The sequence below is a fragment of the Ptychodera flava genome, chromosome 15 (assembly GCF_041260155.1).
Source record: "Ptychodera flava strain L36383 chromosome 15, AS_Pfla_20210202, whole genome shotgun sequence".
NCBI lineage: Eukaryota > Metazoa > Hemichordata > Enteropneusta > Ptychoderidae > Ptychodera > Ptychodera flava.
In genome coordinates this window covers 27,363,299-27,382,117 of record NC_091942.1, presented here as the reverse complement: position 1 = coordinate 27,382,117, position 18,819 = coordinate 27,363,299, and the positions used below count along the sequence as shown (strand labels likewise).

General features: G+C 39.1%; 1 protein-coding gene and 1 long non-coding RNA gene across 2 annotated transcripts; both read right to left on the bottom strand.

Moving 5' to 3' along the window:
* Nucleotides 1–1,250: 1,250 nt before the first annotated feature.
* On the bottom strand, nt 1,251–9,510 carry LOC139151730 (15-hydroxyprostaglandin dehydrogenase [NAD(+)]-like). The gene is made up of 7 exons (XM_070724706.1): nt 9,281–9,510; nt 6,527–6,659; nt 5,584–5,690; nt 4,758–4,854; nt 3,937–4,013; nt 2,941–3,080; nt 1,251–2,129 (listed from the first exon to the last, which is right to left on the bottom strand). The coding sequence occupies exons 1-7, from the start codon at nt 9,371–9,373 to the stop codon at nt 2,018–2,020; spliced, it is 759 nt and encodes a 252-aa protein (XP_070580807.1). The 5' UTR covers nt 9,374–9,510; the 3' UTR covers nt 1,251–2,017.
* A 1,445-nt stretch (nt 9,511–10,955) lies between these two features.
* On the bottom strand, nt 10,956–17,812 carry LOC139151729 (uncharacterized). The gene is made up of 3 exons (XR_011556480.1): nt 17,631–17,812; nt 14,155–14,219; nt 10,956–13,843 (listed from the first exon to the last, which is right to left on the bottom strand). It is a non-coding gene; the product is annotated as an uncharacterized lncRNA (long non-coding RNA).
* Between the last annotated feature and the right edge of the window lie 1,007 nt (nt 17,813–18,819).

Sequence of the window (18,819 nt, the reverse complement as noted above, 5' to 3'; positions counted from 1 at the left end):
AAGTGATCCCTGGAACCTGCAGAACAAATTTGAAGGCTGTGTGACAAATACGTGTGGAGAAACACATGTTTTCGACGTTTAAGGAGAATAATGGCCAAATTAATCACGCTCACAAGAGCACACTTTACCATCATATGAAAAATCTGAAATGAAGTCATCTCTGGACACTTAAAAGCTAAGTTAAAAGGCGTCAAGACTTTCGACCACAAATGAGTGGAACTAACCCCCCAAATTAACTTATAGATTACACATTTCATCAGGATTTTAACTTTCAAGCATCAAAATATCCCTACCTGTGTCTGAAATATAAATACTTAATCATTTGTACGCCAGGAAGCATTGCTCTGAATCAAAACCAGAGAATTGTGGCCCAACTTTCATCATCATTTGAGTAGACCTGAATGAGGGTATTCCAAGGAACCTACACAAAAATTTGAAAGCTCTATCTCTGCTGACCAGAGGCTTCCGATAACCAGAATTTTAAAGTTTTTTAGTCAAAATACGAGAAAATTCTGAAAAATTACAATGCAATTATATTCCATTTTGAAAACAAAACAGGGTTAAGGCCATCTTTAGTTATGTATTAAACAACAGTCACACCATTCGACCGGGAGTTCTTGGCTTTTTGATCATTTTCGCATTCTTTTAGCCGGATAGGTGTGTATGTATATGAAAGTGTCACATTTATTTCCATATCATCGCAGCTGCAACCGACGAACAGATAAAGCTGCACATCAAATACCAAGGTTGTAAGTTTTTTGCAGCTGACATATATGCATTCATGGATGGATGCTCATACATACATACATACATACATACATACATACATACATACATACATACATACGTACGTACGTACGTACGTACATACATACATACAGACAGACAGACATACACATACAAACATACATACATACATACATACATACATACATACATACATACATACATACATACATACATACATACATACATACATACATACATACATACATACATACATACATACGTACATACATACATACATACAGACAGACAGTGACACAGACAGGCAATCAGGCAGACAGACACATATAGACAGACAGTCAGTCAGATAGCTTGTAGATATGCTCCTATTACCATTTAAACATGGCAAATGGGAGCTACAAGTTAAATACTCAAAGCGATACTTCTCTTGCTAAAAACATTCTGGTGACCGTCGGCTGTCGAAAAAAGAATCCTGGCCAATAAAACGATTACAAATACTGTAAAACAGTCAATTCAGAAATCCTGGGCGATTTTTACGCAGGCACTTCTGACTTATTTATTTTATATTCGGGTGTACATTGTAGTGACTACGCCTGCAAATGTACTCTGAGTTGATAGAGCGTCGTCAAGTCAGGCTCACATTTGTATCACGTCTCAATGTTACCAGAGAGGGCACTAGCGACGGAATTGAAGTATTTAGTGTAGGGCAAATTTTGCCGCGACTAGTGATTAACAACGAACACGTCATCAGTTTTTCTATCTCCATATCACTAAACATATTCCATTTGATGCACTATATGTCCACGCACACTTTATTCCGACGTCACACTTCATCCCAATGCTTAAGTTGCAACGATTTACTACAGATGTACTTCTCGAACTCAGGCGCAAGTGCCTGACGTGGAAAAGACTGGAAACATACACAGAGATCCAACAGCGTTTCATGAATAAACAATGCAGCGTGTTGACGGCGATACGTATTTAAATGTCACAATGGTTCTTGCGAGAGTCGGCCGATAGTCCGTTTGATTTAATACACATCAAATCAATTTTGAAGATAAATTTCGTTACACCCCCTACAACCCCCCCCCCCCCATTATATTCGCAAAGAAGGATGGGTGTGAACTTATACACAGTTACTTCAACATGTCATTGATACAAGAAGATTGCCTTGTGGTATAAGTTGCGCCCTCTCTGGCCATAATCTGCACACAAGGGAGAGGTCTTTGGTCGATAAAATATGGGACTGGTTCCTCGTACATAACCAGTTTCACAAGTCTACAAGTTTCATTGGGTCGTCTGGTAGTACTGCACACACAACACCATTCATATTGCCAGCGTGCTTCATTAACTTTACTACGACATCGGTAATGGAAGACAGTCTATACAAAGAGAACAAAACAAAAAAAACTTTTGGAAATCTCATCACTAAATGATCCGGAAATACATCATTCGCGCCTTTAATCTGAATTTATAGCATGACAAGTTCGACAAAACATTGGAGTAAATTTTGAAGTACGATAATACTCTTGTAACATGCACCTATCGTGAGTCGTTGATGACGCAATAGGATGCACAGCTGGTGCCACGGGAGTGCACTCTGGATTGCCGGACGAGTGTGTGACAGCATAATCCACTACTAGTTTTACAAAATGTTAACTAACTCAAACGTGCACCTCTAAGACGAAATATTAAATTGTCTTGGCAATAAAACAAGTTTTCATCCCAGATTTTGGAAAACATTTGTGCGGTAAGTTTGTCTTGTCATCTGAACACTGACAGAATGCGATGATGCCACGCGATACGCCTGCAGCTGGTCGTCAGAGCCAGCAATTCAAATATAGCGTTTTCTGTGACAGGAGTTTCAACGTTCGGTACTTCATATATTCAAAATTTTAAAATTGGTCTTCATTAAGTAGATTAAGTACACTGATATTTTCCTTCGTGGTGTAGTACACGCGTAACGTTATCATAATTTCACAATGTCGCGATAATGTTCAGTGAGAGTGTACCTTTTTCTAACAGTTCCGTCACACGGCCGGATAGTTACGGTCATTTCTAAGCGCGAGATTTGTGAAAAAATAGTGCACCACAATGTCTTTCACAGGGATTAATCATGAAAGAAGTAAACTTGTCTTTTCTCAAAACTGTGGTAATTTGTGTCTCGCCGACTTTAAAGCTAAATATACTTACGGTACATAGTCAATTTCATCATTCATCTGTTGAAATTTGTCTGGATAACGACACGACACTTTGTTCTGTATCTCCGTGTCGACTTTTCCCGGACAGATCGCCGCAACTTGCACATTGTTTTCAAGGAACATGCTTTCTTCCTGTGAAAAAGAAACAGGCATAAATCAAACGGTACGCAATTACTGCGACGACTTTAAGACTTTCGAGAAATTCATAACGTGGGCCACGGGATGTTCTAACGTAAGGATTTACGTCGTTATTCCCGAATGTACGCGTCTTGGGCAGCCAAAATAATTGTTCATATAAAAAAGGTATCCATGAAGCGATATGGGTAAGGTAGTAAGCATGGCGAAGCGATGCCGGCGCGAAGCTTTTGTAGCGGAGAGAGGATAAGTAGGGGGGGCCTCCTGATTAGGTACGAGGAGTTGGGAAAATTCGTGTGGGAAGGGAGGTTTTTCAAATCTTAGCGGATGCGCAGCCTTATGATAGGCTTTCGCTTCCCTTGGAGTTTAAATTATGATGAAAATCCGACAGAAAGGCACATGTACATGGAACAACACGTCTGAATATAAATTTCTCAAAATTGGCGTTTCATGTTCCTGGCACATCTTACATGCCTACATATCATATAAAATATGCATAATGCGGTTATTTATAAAATAAATATATGTATGTATGTATGTATGTATGTATGTATGTATGTATGTATGTATGTATGTATGTATGTATGTATGTATGTATGTATGTATGTATGTATGTATGTATGTATGGTGAGAGATAAGTAGATGGACAGACAGAGATAGAGATATATAGATGTAGAGTACATGGATAGATAAGAGAGAGAGAGAGAGAGAGAGAGAGAGAGAGAGAGAGAGAGAGAGAGAGAGAGAGAGAGAGAGAGAGTGAGAGAGAGAGAGAGGGGGGGGCAGGCAGACAGACAGATAGAAAGAAGATAGTAACTAAGTATACAGCCAACAACACCTATTATTTACATACCGCAACATTTCTTGTGAAGGCAATAACTGCATGCTTGGTTGCACCGTATATCGGGAGTACTGAGTTCACCGTATAACCTGCATAAGACGAAGTCAGTCGCATGGTATGACGTGAGAGGGAAGCTTTCAAGAAGATACGACGAGCGATCGATGTATTCGAGTGATACAAAAATGAATATCGAACGACAGAAATGTTGGATCGAGCCTTGATTGTTCAATCCTAGTACAAAATGCGGAGGCCTGGTAGAGGCAGCGACATTATGATGAGATCAGACTATATACAGGAAAAGCACCAAGTATGAGGGTTTTTATCAAAATTAAAATCATCACCAGAAACTGACATATTTCACGCTGACATTTTGACTTTTTCTTTCTTTAAACACTTCTTTTCTAAGCGAAAATTCTAGTATTTGAATTTGAACTCGTATTCCTGCCCCCATAGGAACGTTTTTAAATGCTAAAATCCTACGATTAAATTATACTTTCGATTTGCGCAAAATATAATAAATAGCTGGAATAAATTGTTGGCGGTTTGTATTGCTAAAGTGTTGTTGATCTGAACGGTGTTTAAGCATTACGCATACTGTTTAATTTTCATGTCGTAATAACGGTATATAACTAGTGCGAATTTCAGTCAGATAGTGAAAATACAGCTAAACTCATTCCCCTCTTAATTGCAATAAGTTATGTTTGCCATGCGCGTCTTTGGGTTATCCATGGCCCCTTAGGCTAGAAAAGATCTGTCTACTGGCCCTAGGTTGGATGAGATTTATTTGCTGTCAAGAGCTACGTGTATATGCAATGAAAGTTGACAAATCTTACCGTTTACAGACGATGTGTTGATAACTATTCCACCTTCCCCACCGTTTTTCGTCCCCATGTATTGCACACCCAGATATGTCCCCCTGATCACCCCTTTCTGTAGAGAAACAACTCAAAAATTTCAAACCGGAAATGTGCAAATATAAGTTGTATTATTCACTGTGGATTTGTCGTTTGAGGTGCAACAAGAAACTGTCATTGGAAATGGCGGAAAAATTTTCAGATATTCGTATTCAGAAAACGATTTTTAATCATTGATTTATCTTGTATAAAGGTTCATGCTATACACGTTTCTGACAGTAGCGAAATTTAGTTTTCTTAGAAGAGACTCGAATATAAAATTATATATATAGAAAAAGAAAACTAATCAGACCCTTGTACAATTGATGACAAGTGAAAACGCCCTCAAATTCTGATAGCCTCTTCTTTCGTTTTAGTGTCTCTGAATGTTTACCATTTCGACTAAAACAATAAGGCAATTCATCTTTTTCCGCCAAGAACACATGTTTTAAATGAGTGCATTTACGTTTTTTGGAAGCTAACAGATTCAATTACAAGGCCGCGTCAGCCGTACGCGCCATCGCTCACACATAGCAATCATGGTTGAGGACCGACGCCCTTGAGGAACGCCTTGAAACAAAAAACTAGAGGGCTCCTTGGGGTGAGATTGAAATCAATGCGTTGAAATTTTCTATTAAAAAATATGGAAAGTAGGGAAATGTAAAAAAGCGTACACTGCCGGCAATAGAATATCTTGTTGTAAAATCAACCCCGTCTCTAGTGATCATTTGCTATGTGACATTTCCTTAGATTTAATCTCATTTACCAGGTTTACGTCAACTGTTGATTCCCACTCTATTTCGTCTTGAATGCCAGCGTTGTTGCATACCACATTTAAGCGGCCGAACTTGCTCTTGACCTGCGCAAAGGCACCTATAGAACAGAGGTGAATACCTTTGACGTTACATTTTAAAAAAAATCACACACGATATGGTCTTCGGCGAACGAATAAATTTGTTGATGAAGTTGTCCTCACTTTGACATTATGTCAAACTTATCACAGAAACCATACGTAAATACAATGGGTAAGCACAATTTTATAGACGAAAACAAAGTAGTTTTACTCCTTCCAGATTAAATATTGTAATTATTCAATAAAATATCCTAAAAAGAGCACTTGCGAATGGCATACACATAACATTTACATGCATGACTTTTTGAAAAGAGCACGAAAGTTAAATTGTACACAAAATTGTATAATTCAAGGAAAATACAATGTTTGGTGACTAGTTTAGAATGATGACCAAGTTTGGCTTCTTCATACAAATGGAAGATAGGGACACAACTATTCCACGGAATAAACACCTTCCTTGGCCAGTATTCTCAAACATGCCTGAGGATCTCAGGCTCCCTAAGGTAGAATGCGCCTCGGGGACATATTCGGACTCTCAAAATTGTTACAATTCTTGTCTGATCTACCGCTTTTATGGGCTCATTTTGAAGTAACTAAACTTTTAACCGTCTTAGTTTTATAAAAATCGAACATTTTACTAGTATTTTTCTCCATAGAGTTAAGACAGGGATTGTGGCCATTTTGAATTTCAAACATCGGTAAATTGTTTCTCTGGCGCCAAAATTTGCAAGTTGACCCCTTGTTTTTATTCTTGCTCCATTAACAGAATGGCTCACAGTTTCGTTGAGGAATTAATACTAAGCAAAAGTTTGTCTTTCAATTTTGAGGCACGAACTATCTTAGGGATGACTCTTACTTTCAAGATCTTCCTTGCGAGATACGTCACAATGGATGAACACTAATCTGTCAGCCCCGCATGAGTATTTTTCCCTTAGTGCTGCCACAGTTTCTCTCCCCTTGACATCGTTAATATCCAGTATAGCGACGCCCTGTAATACAGGGGAAAATGTCATGCAGATGTTGTCATTACATAGAGCCAATATTAGTTTAAAGACAGTGCATTGGGCTGTTAATTTTTTAACACTCACAAACTCACAAAGCAGAACTGTAATGCTAACATTGATGATGATGATGATGATAATGATGATGATGATGATATATCATCATCATTATCGACAACAACACATTTGTGCAATTTCTCGTACTGGAATAAGACAACCATCGTGCAATTAGTGATGATGATGATCATGATCATGATGAAAATGATACATCATCATATTCGTCATCGTTGTTGTTTTTGTTGTCGTTGCCGTCGTCGTCGTCACATCATCATCATCACAAACTGTACGACGGTTTTCGTTTTCTGTATACAAGAACGGTGGAAAGGATATACGAATTTATTGACAGAATCCGTGCTTGCATACTGCAGAAAAATAGTCCGACGAGAACATTGGCATATCACTGGAAGCTCTTGTCATGCTCTTTTCTGTAACTTGAGCATTCGTTTTTCCTTTATGGTAAAGGCCGTTGGATGTAAACAGCATGTTACTATAAAATCACATATATGGTGAGGATTTCTACTGCAAAATCATAATCTCAAAAAATCTCTATAGCTGATGCAGAATAAGATATACTGACTCTTGCGATGTGTGGGTAATATAGGCCTAAGTAATAGTATCTACTTTACTCCGAACCCCACGACAGAATTTTTCGCACACAATTTGGATTCCAACGATGCATGAAATTGTTCCCCTCGCAATAATAACGAATTCGCCAGAAGAGGCAAGGTTGTGTCTGCACATGGGTTCAGTTGTGGGACCGAACCGGCCTACGCCTGAAATTTGTACATTTGTGAAAGTGGGTCAACGCTCAGAAACAGCTGTGAGCCGTCACAATCTGACTGCTGCCACGTTGCATTTCAGAGACCGCTTCGCCGCAAATCACTCAGAAACTGGGAACCTACACTTAAACTGTTACAGTAACTGTATTGATACATTCAAGGGAACAAAGTCGACATCACGAAAAACAAAACGCGACGCCTTCAAGCCCGACAATGATTTGCGAGCGACTTCGCATCGATATCAGCAATGGTCGCTCCTCCGTGACGATTGGTGCACGAACACGAACAAAAAATAATTCGATTGGGAGGTGGGCGAGGCATTCTGTAGGCCTAAGTGTTCGCTTTCTGGAAGCCGTCATCAGACACATTTATTTCAAACAAAAGTAACGTGATACTTCTTCCGTACGCATTATGAACTACATACAGCGATACTAAGTACGCGAAGGTTGAAGTCAGGGGACGTAGAGAAGAAAGATGAATGACCACAGGATTTTCGGCAGTGGCTTGCAAATTGTGCGTATTAAGTGTCTAAACATCAAATGTATGTAGTCTGAGCCCGGATTAACTTAAATGACTCGGCTCTACAAGCAATGGAAGTGTTTAACCCTTCTAGCGAGTGAGCACTTTGTGGAGGTTTACGTTATTAGTGATACAGTTCAGAGTTCACACATAAATCCCACTGAAGGTCAACCTACCGTTATCCGACTGGGCTAAAATTAAGCAAAGGTCATCACTTTCTTAAAAACACAAGTATTACAAAATTGACTATGAATGATTCAAAACGAGGACAAATTCAGAGCCATCGAAATTCTCCGAAGAATCAAAACGCGGGACGCTTTACGTAAAAATGTTTGTGGGCAAAATTATGTTGCAAGCACGAGATTGAGTGTATTATTCCGCCGCAATCTGCACTCTTGTTGATATGATGGTAATGATGATGATGATGATGACAACGACGATGCAATGTCGATAACAACAATAACATCAACAACAATAACTGTAGCTACTGCTGTAGTGGCTAGGCCCTGGTTCAGAACAACCGGGAGCGATGCGACGTGAACTTCATGGCATTGAAAGACGTTTGTTTCAGCGAGACCATTCCCTTTTCCTACTTGAGGACAACACTGGTATTACAGGCGAATTCCACACTTTTAGTCGGGAAAGCGGTGAGATAGCACAATGTAAAACAATATGTTTACCCTACTATTTCTCCAACACTGAGCTGGGTCGTTAAATATTTTGAACTTTTTATTAAACGTGACCCTGAGAATACAAATGTGCAAAGATGATATCAGAGTCCAGGCACATAAACATAAGTAGGTTGTTTGTTGTCCGGATATTTTGTCCTCGCCATCGGTCTACATTATCAGGTCATGTTGTGTTCAACGTCAAGGGGCGCCGTCGGAAAGTATGCCATTACGCCAACATAAACAAGGATATAAGTGGAATCTCGAAAACCGCCCTTGCTTTTACCGCAGACTGGCTGTCCACTGAGATTCAACGCATGCATGGGTGGGGAAGTTGGTCTGCACTTAACTTTGGTGCAAACACTAGGCTTTTAGTGTGACACACGAAATACAGCGTGGACGTATTACGACAAAAGTATAAGAACGTATTTGTAAGATCACCAGCATCCTCAAGCGTTCAGAAACCTCGACGGAATTGCAGTAGACGTTAGAAATTAAACACAGCGATCGCACACTTACACAGAAAGAACACTAAGCTTATATGTATTGTAGTATTGTCTGATTGTTAAGCACAAGGACGTACCTGAGCTTGTCCTTCGACCAGTCTCTCTACTATCGCCCTTCCAATTCCCTCAGCGCCACCAGTAACTATCGCTACAAGTCCTTCAATCTCCATGGTTGAAAAAGATGAAGAATAATGCTAAATGCTGGTTCTCAAAAGAGTTCAGGCCTATCGCGCCACACTTCCGTACGCTACGCAACAACACAGGAACGTTGATCTGCAGCATTGTCAGCTGACGGTATGTCCTTTGTGCGCATGCGCAAAATCCAGGTCACTGTAAGAGGTCATTCAATGCGAAGCTGCTCTGTAGACCAGTACGCGCGCACACGGAGTATGTCATGTGGTTGCAAGCCTGTCACACGAGTACCAGTAGGACGTTCGCCCTCTATGGTCACCTCTCTCGTCCGAACATGTTATGCAGAGTTGCATTGAACTTACAAGTATTACTGGTGAGACGGCGTGTGTTTTGCTTGAAAAATTTCAATAATTTTTCTGTTTTGGTAGAGCAATTGGGTGTGAATTTATTAGAATCTTTTTTTTTCTCTGATGGCGAAACAAGACAGGAACAACAGTGACACAGGATCATGTTTTACTTTCCAAGATTTTATTCATTTCAACAATTCAAGATTACAACAAGTAACAACACAATTTTACATAATCAAACTTTCTAAGGTTAACAAAGGATGAAGAGTGAATAAAATTAACGTTTTCCTGTGGTAAAAATCTTACTTAGGGAGTTGTAATTATATACGACCTTGGGGGGGGGGAAGTCTGGGGAATTTCATAGTATTCTGAAATTTCGAGTAAACCCCATGCCAACCCAAATGCATTTGAGTAACCCAGTCTCTAACACAGAATTTTGACTGATCCCTCCCCCCCCCCCCCCCACTTAGACCAGTTAAATACCAAGACATGTATTTGTAACATTTACTAAACTACAGCAATAGTACAGACCTTTCATATCCTGCTGGAATATCATCGGTTACCTCATGACAGTTGAAAAAGATGTGACCGGCAAAAGAAAATTCAAAGTCACAATAAAATGTAGATACAAAAGCTCATGCTGTAATCACTCTCCAACCATATACGGTAGTATTGTTTATCATACAGTATTGTTTACTTTGAATGGGTATCATGACAGGGTTTCCACTAAGATATCTGACAGGGCAGAATTTGAAAGTACAGGAGAACAGTCAGGAGGCTGGGGAGTGGGGCAGTGTCAGAGGAGTTGTACCCTCTCGTGTTGAAAATTTGAGAGATTGATGTGTGCAATAATGCAGTCTGGTGCAATATGAGAGATGTTATCAATTTGTGTAAAACTGTTAGAACACCAACAGGGGAAAAGTGTGAGAGGCGTGTCCCCTCTGCCACGTCGGAAATTTTGAGAAATTAATGAGTTCAATGATGCAGTCTGGTGCAATATTAGGTGTTTTCTATTTGTTTTTACTAAGTAAAACTGTCAGAACACCCCAGGGGGAGAGGAAGTGACAGGGGGTCGCATTAAGAATTTTGAGAAATTGATGAAATGGTGCAATCTGAGAGGTATTTCAATTCATTTTGTACCAAAAATTGAGCAACCCCCTTCTTTCTTTCCAATATAACCTCCTTGTAGCTTTCAATTTTTTGAGTGACTACCCTCACATTCCTCTGACCCCCCCGGCCCTTATGTTAAATTACTCTAAAAGACCCATAAAAATATTCTTGATGGCCTTTAATTTGTGAACAACATGTACAGTAAAAGTGGTCAACTTTGATGCAGTCTTGCTGATGCATTTTATGAGGCTTGAACTCACAATATCTACATTACTAATTCGTACTAGCTTAGCAGTCATTAAAACCCCTACAAATAGGCGTTTCAACTAGCAGCGGCCTGGTATCTCATGTAGCTGTACTGTGATAATGTTCAAGAGAATCCATAGGATAGCTAGGTGTGTGCCTCAATCAGGCAAAACAACAGTTAGCAATAATAACAACAGTAATAAATATCAATTTCTGCAAGTCATTTAAAAATATACCACCAAGGGCACAGTATTGCTCCTATCTGACAAACAAAAAGAGGTATTCCTATTTCCACTTATTCACTCAAAATACTATTGTGTTTGCAAAGAGTTTGAACTTTCAATTTTCATGGGCAGAATTCCATTTTTAACAGCCACTTTTCAATTTTGTAGATCAACAATAAAAATTTGATGGTCCTTGCTTGAAATGTTAAGATTTACTCAGAGTCAAGTTATACACAAGTTTGTTTGTGTAAGTAAGTTTGTGTGGTGAAGTTACCTGATATTATCATTCATCACTCATCTTATTCAATCTACACATGATTTCACTCGGCTGCCTTCATCTTTGTGAAGATTTACTTAATTAAGTGATACCATGACAGGTTTTTTTGTTTATGTAACATAATGATTGGAACTGATACAAATAAACTGGAGTCTGTTTTATTGGTATGGTGCATCTTGCCATATGCCTTCTTGTGGATTGAATCCCTCATCAGTGTATGGGGTTTCCTCCATGACATATTTGCTAAAGTTGATCCACTACATAAAACATAAGCTCACAACTTTTTTTCTAGATCATATTTCACTACAAATTGGCATCAAATAAAACTACATTATTTCAGTGTCTTCAAAATTGATTTACAAGGTATTCCGGGTTGGAATAGGTCATTCAAGCTTGCGGACTAATATATTGGCTCCAAAAACAAAAAATCATTGGTTCCCCCAGTTTGAAAAATGATTTGGCTTAGGTAGTCTCCAGGGATTTTTATAAGAAAATGCAAAGCTATCAGATAAACACCAATGAGACAAAAGCACTTTTTGACCGAAATTGACAAAAATTGCTCCAAAAATACAAAATTTTGCATTTTCTCACTGTATAAAAATATCTGACTTAAGTCATCCTAAGGACCTGTATACTGAATATCAAAAAGTCTGACAAGGAGTTTTGAAGAAAAAAATAGATCTACAATGACAAAAATAATCTCAACAAGTCATCGTTGATGACACAGTCCCCACTTGTTAATGGGTGCTTTGATTACAGGTCCTCAGAGAGGATAGAGTCCTCTTCATTAGGTCTGTGATAAAAATACTTTTGAATAAATTCGCTTGATACATGTCTGAGTTGTAGTTCAGGACATGAAAAAATCGTAATAAAATGGCCACATGGTGGCCATATTGGATCGAATCACAAAACAAATCAATGTGCATATGTATGACACAGGTCAATGTCCTTGTACCAACTTTGATTAAAATCGGTTGAAATATGCCTGAGTTATGGCTTTGTACATGAAAAAATCATAACAAAATGGCCGCACAGCAGCCATATTGGTTCGTATCACAAAACAAATTAACATGCATATATATGACATTGGTCAATCTCCTTGTACCAACTTTGAATAAATTTGCTTGATACATGTCTGAGTTATGGTTCTGGACATGAAAAAACGTAATAAACTGGCCACACGGCGGCCATATTGGATCGTATCACAAAACAAGTCAATGTGCATATGTATGACATTGGTCGATGTCCTTGTACCAAGTTTGAATAAAATTGGTTGAGATATGCCTGAGTTATGGCTCTGTACATGAAAAAATCGTAACAAAATGGCCGCACGGTGGCCATATTGGATCATATCACAAAACAAATTGATGTGCATAGCTATGACATTGGTCAATGTCCTTGTACCAACTTTGAATAAAATCTGTAGAAACATGCCTGAGTAATGGCTCTGTACATGAAAAAATCGTAATAAAATGGCCGCCTGGCGGCCATATTGGATCGTATCACAAAACAAATTGACGTGCATATGTACGACATATGTCAATGTCCTTGTACCAATTTTGAATAAAATCGGTTGAGATATGCCTGAGTTATGGCTCTGTACATGAAAAAATCGTAACAAAATGGCCGCACGGCGGCCATATTGGATCGTATCACAAAAAAAATTGACGTGCATATCTATGACATTGGTCAATGTCCTTGTACCAACTTTGAATAAAATCAGTTGAAACATGCCTGAATTATGGCTCTGCACATGAAAAAATCGTAATAAAATGGCCGCCTGGCAGCCATATTGGATCGTATCACAAAACAAATCGACGTGCATCTGTATGACATATGAAGTAATCCTTGTACCAAGTTTGAATGAAATTGCTTCAGGCATCTCTGAGATATCTGCGTGAACGGACGTACGCACACACGCACGGACATGACCAAACCTATAAGTCCCCCCGGACGGTGTCCGTGGGGACTAAAAATACAAAGTTGCATATCTTGGCACGATTTTACAAAATCTTATTGCTGCCATCCTAAGGGACATGTATAATCAATATTAATGTGTCTGACCAGAACTTTTGAATGATATTTTTGGTTAAATATGACAATAATTGCCTTAAAATTTAAGTTTTAAAATATTTCATAACAATATGAACAAATGTCAATAAGATATCCCTGCAGAACAGTATCTTTAGATTTCTGTGGCAATACTAGAGTTTATTTGCTTCTTCAAGCATAACCATTATTTTCCTTGACATAAGGTAAACTTCAGCCTCCTCCAACAACACAATTGTGTAGTCTACAACAAACCTGAGTGAGAAAAATAGAAATATAGATATACTATTAATACATTTTTGTATATTTCAAATGCTATGCTGACAAGCTAAATATTGATTTTTTAGCAATCTTTTTGTAGTAAAATAACAACTTACAGTGGACAAATATAAATAATGAAAATAATATCAAAAGTAAGCATTACAGGCCCTCTAAATCTTTGAGAGTTGTAATATAATAACTTACACAATTATCCCAAAACCATTCACAGGATACAGCTCAAGTTGTAACTACAAAATGGTACACCAATGTGAGTAGAAACCATATGAACATAATACCCTACTTACATTGACGTTTCTTTCACATTCCTCTTCCATCTGTTGTTAAGGCAGTGTCATATCATTCAAAGATACTGTCAAAACAAACAGAAATCCATTATTACATCAGAATGAATAAACACTGTTAACAGACGTTTCATATTAAAAAGTATTCTTTTTTTAATACTCTCTGTTTTCAACAGACATGCCATAAACCTTCAAAAGACACAGTTTATGTTTTACTTTGCATATAAAATGATATTAGTCTTGCAATGGTTATGTATAAGTGGAGCTGACAACAGTTGCCCCAAATGGCAGTGACACATATGATTTGAATAAAATATCACTTTTAACATGGTCGTCATTTCCTTCTTTTGGCAGGTTACATCTGAACATATTTTACAGTACATGATCCTCATACAAATTAAATGCCTCTTATTCAAAATGTAAGAACTTTATTGCCAATCAAAAAAAGTTTTGTTTAACAACATTTAAAGAAAATAATGTGAAAATTTAAGAAAGTTTGACCAAGTCAGTATGGAGTTAAATTGTTTGGAAATCTTGAAATTGGAAGAATAGTGAAGCCAGGAAATTGGGTGATTTGCAAACATTTGCAAAAATTAACACTTCTTTATCAAGCAACCTACGACTGCTTGACAGCCTTGAAGATGAACCCAAATAATAATATTTTAATCTTGGGTTAACAATTTCATTAAATTAAATGAATGTCTACAAAAAAGTGATTTTGGTGCAAAATACCCTGTGTTGGGTGCAGCGCCCCTTAATTAGCAAGTTTTATACCACTGCAAAGTCTCTGTGCAACCAGGTGACACATTCTGACTCAGCATGATCTAACAGCAGATTCCTGCATAAAATTTTGATTTGAAAACTTGAATCACTTTTTAATAGCATAAAAAGAGCAAAATCAAGGAGAAACTTAGATGACAAAGCCTTATAAGGGAAAGAGAGATGTACCACATGACTCCGTGCAACCAGGTGACACATTGTGACTCAGCATACTCCTAAAGCAGACGACTGCATAAAATTTTGATTTTGAATCACTTTGTAATAGTATAAAAAGAGCAAAACCAATGAAAAAACTTAGCAGTCACAGCCTTGTTATTGTAAGAGAGATGCACCGGAGTGTCCGTGCAACCAGGTGACACATGGTGACTCAGCATACTAAAAATGCAGTTCCTGCAAAATATTTAGATTAGACAACTTAAATCAGTTGGCGATAGCATAGAAAGATGAAAACAAATGAGTAAACGTAGAAGTCACAGCCTCAGCACAGTAAGAGAGATGCACCAGAGTGTCCGTGCAACCAGGTGACACATGGTGACTAGCATACTCCAAATGCAGATTCTGCGAAAAAATTTGATTAGACAACTTGTATCAGTTGGCGATAGCATAGAAAGATGAAAACCAATGAGAAAACTTAGCATTCACAGCCTTAGCACAGTAAGAGAGATGCGCCAGAGTGTCCATGCAACCAGGTTACACATTGTGACTCAGGATACTCAAAATGCAGTTCCTGCAAATAATTTAATTAGACAACTTAAATCAATTAGTGATAGCATAGAAAGATGAAAACCAATGAGAAAACTTAGAAGTCACAGCCTTAGCACAGTAAGAGAGATGCACCAGAGTGTCCGTGCAACCAGGTGACACATGGTGACTAGCATACTCCAAATGCAGATTCTGCAAAAATATTTGATTAGACAACTTAAATTAGTTGGCGATAGCATAGAAAGATGAAAACCAATGAGAAAACTTAGAAGTCACAGCCTTAGCACAGTAAGAGAGATGCACCAGAGTGTCCGTGCAACCAGGTGACACATGGTGATCAGCATACTAAAATGCAGTTCCTGCAAAATATTTAGATTAGACAACTTAAATCAGTTGGCGATAGCATAGAAAGATTAAAACCAATGAGAAAACTTAGAAGTCACAGCCTTAGCACAGTAAGAGAGATGCACCAGAGTGTCCGTGCAACCAGGTGACACATGGTGACTCAGCATACTAAAAATGCAGTTCCTGCAAAATATTTAGATTAGACAACTTAAATCAGTTGGCGATAGCATAGAAAGATGAAAACCAATGAGAAAACTTAGAAGTCACAGCCTTAGCACAGTAAGAGAAATGCACCAGAGTGTCCGTGCAACCAGGTGACACATGGTGACTCAGCATACTAAAAATGCAGTTCCTGCAAAATATTTAGATTAGACAACTTAAATCAGTTGGCGATAGCATAGAAAGATGAAAACAAATGAGTAAACTTAGAAGTCACAGCCTTAGCACAGTAAGAGAGATGCACCAGAGTGTCCGTGCAACCAGGTGACACATGGTGACTCAGCATACTAAAATGCAGTTCCTGCAAAATATTTAGATTAGACAATTTAAATCAGTTGGCGATAGCATAGAAAGATGAAAACCAATGAGAAAACTTAGAAGTCACAGCCTTAGCACAGTAAGAGAGATGCACCAGAGTGTCCGTGCAACCAAGTGACACATGGTGACTAGCATACTCCAAATGCAGATTCTGCAAAAAAATTGATTAGACAACCTTAATCAGTTGGCAATAGCATAGAAAGATGAAAACCAATGGCAAAACTTAGAAGTCCACAGCCATAGCACACTAAGAGAGATGCACCAGAGTGTCCGTGCAACCAGGTGACACATGGTGACTCAGCATACTCCAAATGCAGATTCTGCAAAACAATTGATTAGACAACTTAAATCAATTGGCGATAGCATAGAAAGATGCAAACCAATGAGAAACTTAGCATCCACAGCCTTAGCACACTAAGAGAGATGCACCAGAGTGTCCGTGCAACCAGGTGACACATTGTGACTCAGCATACTCAAAATGCAGTTCCTGCAAATAATTTAATTAGACAACTTAAATCAATTAGTGATAGCATAGAAAGATGAAAACCAATGAGAAAACTTAGAAGTCACAGCCTTAGCACAGTAAGAGAGATGCACCAGAGTGTCCGTGCAACCAGGTGACACATGGTGACTAGCATACTCCAAATGCAGATTCTGCAAAAATATTTGATTAGACAACTTAAATTAGTTGGCGATAGCATAGAAAGATGATAAACCACTGGGAAAACTTAGAAGTCACAGCCATAGCACACTAAGAGAGATGCGCCGGAGTGTCCATGCAACCAGGTTTATAATGCTTTGAGCATTTTCGACCGTTGTTACTGAAGCAGTGCCATGAATACAAAAGCAAGCACAGTAGCTTTGTACGGCTTTGGACCATAACGATCAAACACTAAAGTGCTGAATCTGTCGAGGTCGATCATGATGACTGATGTATGTAGACACAGTCAGAGGCGAACTGTCATGTAGACCTGGTTTCGTCTGACCTCTGAATTTTAAAGACCCCTGAATTTTAAAACCGCCTGCATGCTAACACCAGAGATATATGAGAAATCGTATCCTTGTGTTACAAGCCTACGATCAAGAATCGAACAGACTACTATACTTGTACTCACTTGCTTCGAAATGGCACAAATGAAAACGTGCTTTGACAACCAGAGCTAGCACAAGGTATCAAGAATGCAAGGAATTACCCATGCTTGGACTTTCAACTCTGATCTTTGACATCGAAACATAACCAAATATGGGTGTGTCATAGCCAACAACCACATGACATATTTACAACCAGATGACAGGACTCCCAACGCGCGTACTCCCTCTATCAAGCTGCTTTGCTGCTGGTGTCGGGCCACAGGCACCACCGTAGTTGATAGCGCTTTCAGCACCGGCAGAAAGGGCCCCTTTCTACTACACTGAAAGCGCTATCAACTACGGTGGTGCCTGTGGCTCTGCGTGGCAGGGCTTTGTGTTACCGCCGTATAGGCCTAACGCCGGTAATACACACAGCCACAGTCGTTTGGAGAGTTATTCAGCGCTGAGACTATTCGCCCCATAGACGAGTGTGCAGAAGCGAGAAATACCCCACACTCGTCTATGGGGCGAATAGTCCCAGCGCTGAATAGCTCTCGAAACGACTGTGTCACAGGCGTACGGAATGTTTCCTAGATCGTCGTCGGATGGGAAGTGACGGACACTGCATGCACTGTGAGGCCGAAGGCCGAACCTCGGTACTGTATAACAATACAGTAATACAGGTACTGTATTGTTATACAGTACCGAGGTTCGGCCTTCGGCCTCACAGTGCATGCAGTGTCCGTCACTTCCCATCCGACGACGATCTAGGAAACATTCCGTACGCCTGTGGTAATACACAGCCCTGCCACGCAGAGCGGTGTTACCGTAGTACAGTAGGCTACCAGAGAGGAAAAGGATTGATACGTGATACTGAAGTGTTTGGCATATCTAAAATTGTAGAGGCCTATGCTGGGCTACACTGGCCCGCAGTCACCTTGCGATCTACGCAACAGCCTGCTATACTAGCGCGACGGTCTGCTGATGTTAGTCCTTCAACTTCTTATATGTTTTGTAATTTTGATGCCCGTAGAATAATATAAACTTTAGGCTACATCTCAGATGAAGATTGTGAATAGGATACGTAAGCTTATGACCCTTTGTCTTTCAAGTCAGAGACAATCAAGCTACGGAACAAACTAGGCCCACTTATTTTTAGCCTATGGAACAAACTACTTATGTTTACCGTATGTATCAGTCTATCTCGGTGTCAACGATGACCCGATTCAGGGA

Coding starts and splice junctions, on each gene's coding strand:
- LOC139151730 (XM_070724706.1), bottom strand. CDS start 9,373: ATGGAGATTGAAGGACTTGTAGCGATAGTTACTGGTGGCGCTGAGGGA. Junction 5,691..6,526: donor TCGCAAGGAAGATCTTGAAA/GTAAGAGTCATC, acceptor TCTGTTCTATAG/GTGCCTTTGCGCAGGTCAAG. Junction 4,855..5,583: donor CAACAGTTGACGTAAACCTG/GTAAATGAGATT, acceptor GTTTCTCTACAG/AAAGGGGTGATCAGGGGGAC.